A 3,932-nucleotide genomic window follows, 5' to 3' on the forward strand; every position below is an offset into this window, starting at 1 on the left:
TTCTATCTCTGAGTTTAATGGTTGTCTGAGCAAATGTTTTAAGAGTTATCATAAAACCACAGAATATGCTGGGATGGAAGGGACCATCCAAGTCCAGCTCCTGGGTTGCTGTGCAGGCAGCAGCTCTCACTTCAGCTCAGTGGATTTGCCTCCTGTCAGGGAGTGAGTTGTGCCTGCTCTGTCTCTGCCCCCAGGCTGACAGAATCAGGCCTCTCCATGGTTGACTGGCACCTGGTGAAGGAGATGAAACCCCCACAGACACAGCAGGAGTGGGAAGCTGAGTTCCAGAAGTACCAGCAGTTCCCGGAGTTTAAAATGTGAGTGTGCAAAATTGGAAGGAGAGTGGGCTGAGGCCATCCCTTCTGCGACTGAGCCATTCAGGGAGCTCTTGTAAGAAGGAAAATGTTTTCTGAAGTCACTAGAAAGGCACACAAAGCCTGCCTGGTGGTGGCTCCTTCCTTTTTCTGAGGAAGGTGACCCTGTGTCGTGCAAAGTTCAGTGTAAGGCTGTTGCATCACATGGAAAGGTTCTTTGTTTTACTGTCTTTAACAGCCTGAACCGTGACATGACCCTGGCAGAGTTCAAGTTCATTTGGTACATGGAGTACTCGCACCGCATGTGGGGCCGTGTCGTGGGCCTGGTCTACATCCTGCCTGCAGCCTATTTCTGGCACAGGGGCTGGCTCAGCCGCCCCTTGAAGGGCCGTGTGCTCGCCCTCTGTGGGCTGGTCTGCTTCCAGGTGAGAGAGCTCTGCAGCCACGGGGATGATCATGGAATCATAGAATGACCTTAAAGATTACCCAGCTCCAACCCCCCTTGCCATGGGCGGGGACATCTCTCACTGGAACAGGTTGCTCAGAGCCCCATCCAGCCTGGCCTTGAATGCTTCCAGGGATGGGACATCCACAGCTTCTCTAGGCAAACTGTTCTAGTGCCTCACCCACCCCCACAGTAAAGAATTTTTTCCTAATATCTGATCTAAACCCACTCTCTTTCAATTTGGTGTCTTCTGATTGAGCATAGCTGATTCAGTGGGGTTCATGACAGCTTGAGGGGTGTCAGTGCTGGTAGCTGGTTGAAGGCAGAGGAAACAAGTTGCTTTGCCCCTAAAGTTTATCTGGTCTTAGTAGTTGCTGCTGCCCTGTCTGGCTGTAACCCCTCTCCTGTTCTGTTAGGGGCTGCTGGGGTGGTACATGGTGAAGAGTGGGCTGGAGGAGAAGCCAGACTCGTACGACATCCCTCGGGTCAGTCAGTACCGCCTCGCAGCACACCTTGGCTCCGCACTGGTCCTGTACTCTGCAAGCCTGTGGACAGGGCTGACTCTGCTGCTTCCACAACACAAGGTATGGAGTGCTGTGTCAGGGGTCAGAAGCTCAGGGTAGTGTCAATTCAGAGGTCTGGGTTGTGATGTGAAGGGTAGGGAAAGGATGTAAAGGCTGATGGTGCTCTGTTTTAGTCTCAGTTCCTGACTCTGACCTAATACTTAGAGAATACTTACAGTTTACAAAATACCATTCTGTAAACCTCATGGTTATGGGACACTTCCTTTGTCTTATGATGTTTGGCTCAAAAGGGATTAGACTCAGAATTTGTGGCAGTTCAGGCAAGGGTGTGCCTGGCTGGGCTAAATGGTTTGTGCCAGTAACTGTCCAGTGGCCACTTCAATTTCTGCACAGGGTTGAACTTGATTAGCTGTGGTTTTGAGGAACCACTGACGTGTGACTTCTGTGTGGTGGTCTATAGATTCCTCCTGTAAAATAAGGGCAAACCCATTGTCCTGTACATGCAGTGAAGACTTTTCTTAGCTGCTGCCAACAGTACTGGAAATGCTTTGCCTTGATTTTTTTCTGCTTTTCTTTGGTTTTTATTTTACAGTTGCCTGAAACGCATCAGCTCCTTCGCTTGAAACAATATGTTCATGGCACTACAGCTCTCATTTTTCTTACTGCCCTTTCAGGTAAGGCTCTTTCTTTCTACTGTCCCATTTGCCACTCATTCCTCTCTGCTGTTTGGTTTTTTTCTGCTGATCTGGTGGGGACTGTAAGCAACCTCATTCATTCTCTGGGAAACGTGCTGCTGTCACAGAGCTTACAGTCAAGAATGTCCTTACTGGTCTTTCCAGGTGGAGATGTGCCTTGCAGCCTGCCTGTGCTGTGTGATCTCTGTGTATGTTTCTAAAAGAAATTCAGGATCAAGCTGAGCTCTTGAATCAGAGCTGTGCAACCTGGAGTGACATCTTTGCCTACTCTGGTAGTCTTTATTTTTTGCTCTGGAATTGCAGGTGCCTTTGTGGCAGGACTGGATGCTGGCCTTGTGTACAATTCCTTCCCCAAAATGGGGGAGCGCTGGATCCCAGATGATCTCCTTGCCTTCTCTCCTGTGCTGAGAAATATCTTTGAGAATCCTACAACTGTACAGTTTGATCACAGGATCTTGGTAAGTGCTGTCTTCCTTATGTGTCTGGGTTGCTTCTGTCCTCTTTGGGCTGTGGTTCTTTCTGTCAACTTGAGTGATTTCCAGGGTGTCCAAAGGGCCTGAGAGCATCTTACCAATTTGCTTCTGCAGGAAGAGGAAGTTTAGCATTCTTATTTTCAATGTGGCCTTCTTCCTTAAGGAGGTCTTCCTCCTGCGCAAGTAAAAGACTTTGTTTCTTTGTGTCTCCTTTTCCATAACGTGAGCTACAGTGGGAGGTAGCCCTTGCTATTGAGATGTCTGGGAAAGCTGTGTGAAATAAAACTTGGAAATCCCGATAGTGAATGCTTCCTTCAGCATTTCTGAACCTGCTTTACACAGTAGCACCCTGTGAAAATATCTCAGCTAGTTAGAGCAATCCGATTATTAAATACCACTGGCAGCACTGCTGTGAACTAAGCCGTGGCTAAGACTAAAAAGGAAGATTAAGAGGAATCACCTGGGCTGACCTGCACAGCAAGATTATGCTGGTGCACTACAGCTGAGTGGTGGAAAGGAGATCAGTTTTCCAGATGACAGCTTCCACCTTCAGTTGTCAAGGTGAGAGCTGGGAAGAGGGCAGACATAATCCCTAATGAATAAAAGAGGAAAAGCTGTTGGAAAGTAAAACATTAATTTGGAGCAAAAATGAAACTCTCTGTAACTTCAGTTAGAGTTCAGGGTTGTTAACCTCATGGCATTGGGAGCTCTGAGATTTGGTCATGGCTGATAATGTGTTTCTGTGGTTAAATATTGCTCACAGAATTTCTTCTACTGCAGCCAAAGGTGCAGCCAAAGGCTACTGCACCCATTTCCTTTGAACTTTTGTGGAAGGGTGGTTGTTTCCCTTCCCTTCTGTAGGGAATTGCCTCCGTCACAGCTGTCACAGCACTGTACCTCTTCTCGCGGAAGATCCCACTCCCTCGCAGGACCAGGATGGCTGTGACTTCCTTACTGGCTGTGGCTTGCATTCAGGTACTGCCTTTTTTGTTGTTTTTGCCTCAGCTTGGATCTGGGCCCGAGAGCTTGGAGCTGAGAGGTGGAGCTGCCTAGACCCTACACCTCACCATACTGCATGCACACTCTGAATTTGGGGGTGGGAAGTCCTGCTGTGGCTTGTGAGCCTTTCTACACCACGCTTTGTGCTGGGGATGGTATCAGTGGTGCATCCATAGCTGCTCTTAACCTCTTCTCCCCTTCTTGGCAGGTGGGCCTGGGCATCAGCACACTGCTGCTCTATGTCCCCACACCTCTGGCTGCTACCCACCAGTCAGGCTCCCTGGCACTGCTCAGCATGGCACTGTGGCTCATGAGCGAGCTCCGGAGAGTCCCCAAGTAACCCACCCGCAGGAGAGCCCTGCCGGAGGGAGCTGCAGCGCCGAACCCAGGGGCGGCCCAGACCCTTCACCCCGGGTGCACGGGCGGATGTGCGCCCGGACGGGTTGGCGCAGGGAGGCGGCGGGTGTGAGTGTAAACTTTGT

The 3,932-nt window shown here is 49.8% G+C and overlaps 1 protein-coding gene across 1 annotated transcript; it reads left to right on the forward strand.

Moving 5' to 3' along the window:
* Window positions 1-196: 196 nt before the first annotated feature.
* On the forward strand, window positions 197-3,932 carry LOC103766966 (cytochrome c oxidase assembly protein COX15 homolog). The gene is made up of 7 exons (XM_029958501.1): window positions 197-317; window positions 553-739; window positions 1,176-1,343; window positions 1,876-1,957; window positions 2,282-2,436; window positions 3,313-3,426; window positions 3,659-3,932. Exons 1-7 carry the CDS (start codon window positions 217-219, stop codon window positions 3,788-3,790), a joined length of 939 nt encoding a protein of 312 aa, XP_029814361.1. The 5' UTR covers window positions 197-216; the 3' UTR covers window positions 3,791-3,932.

This window comes from Manacus vitellinus, unplaced genomic scaffold, assembly GCF_001715985.3.
Source record: "Manacus vitellinus isolate BGI_N305 unplaced genomic scaffold, ASM171598v3 scaffold_15_pilon, whole genome shotgun sequence".
Taxonomy (NCBI): Eukaryota; Metazoa; Chordata; class Aves; order Passeriformes; family Pipridae; genus Manacus; species Manacus vitellinus.

What these genes read in the sequence shown, in the direction of transcription:
- LOC103766966 (XM_029958501.1), top strand. Translation starts at nt 217, where the DNA reads ATGGTTGACTGGCACCTGGTGAAGGAGATGAAACCCCCACAGACACAG. An exon ending in CAGTTCCCGGAGTTTAAAAT is followed by an intron (nt 318 to 552) that starts GTGAGTGTGCAA and finishes TGTCTTTAACAG; the next exon opens with CCTGAACCGTGACATGACCC. An exon ending in TGGCTGTGGCTTGCATTCAG is followed by an intron (nt 3,427 to 3,658) that starts GTACTGCCTTTT and finishes CCTTCTTGGCAG; the next exon opens with GTGGGCCTGGGCATCAGCAC.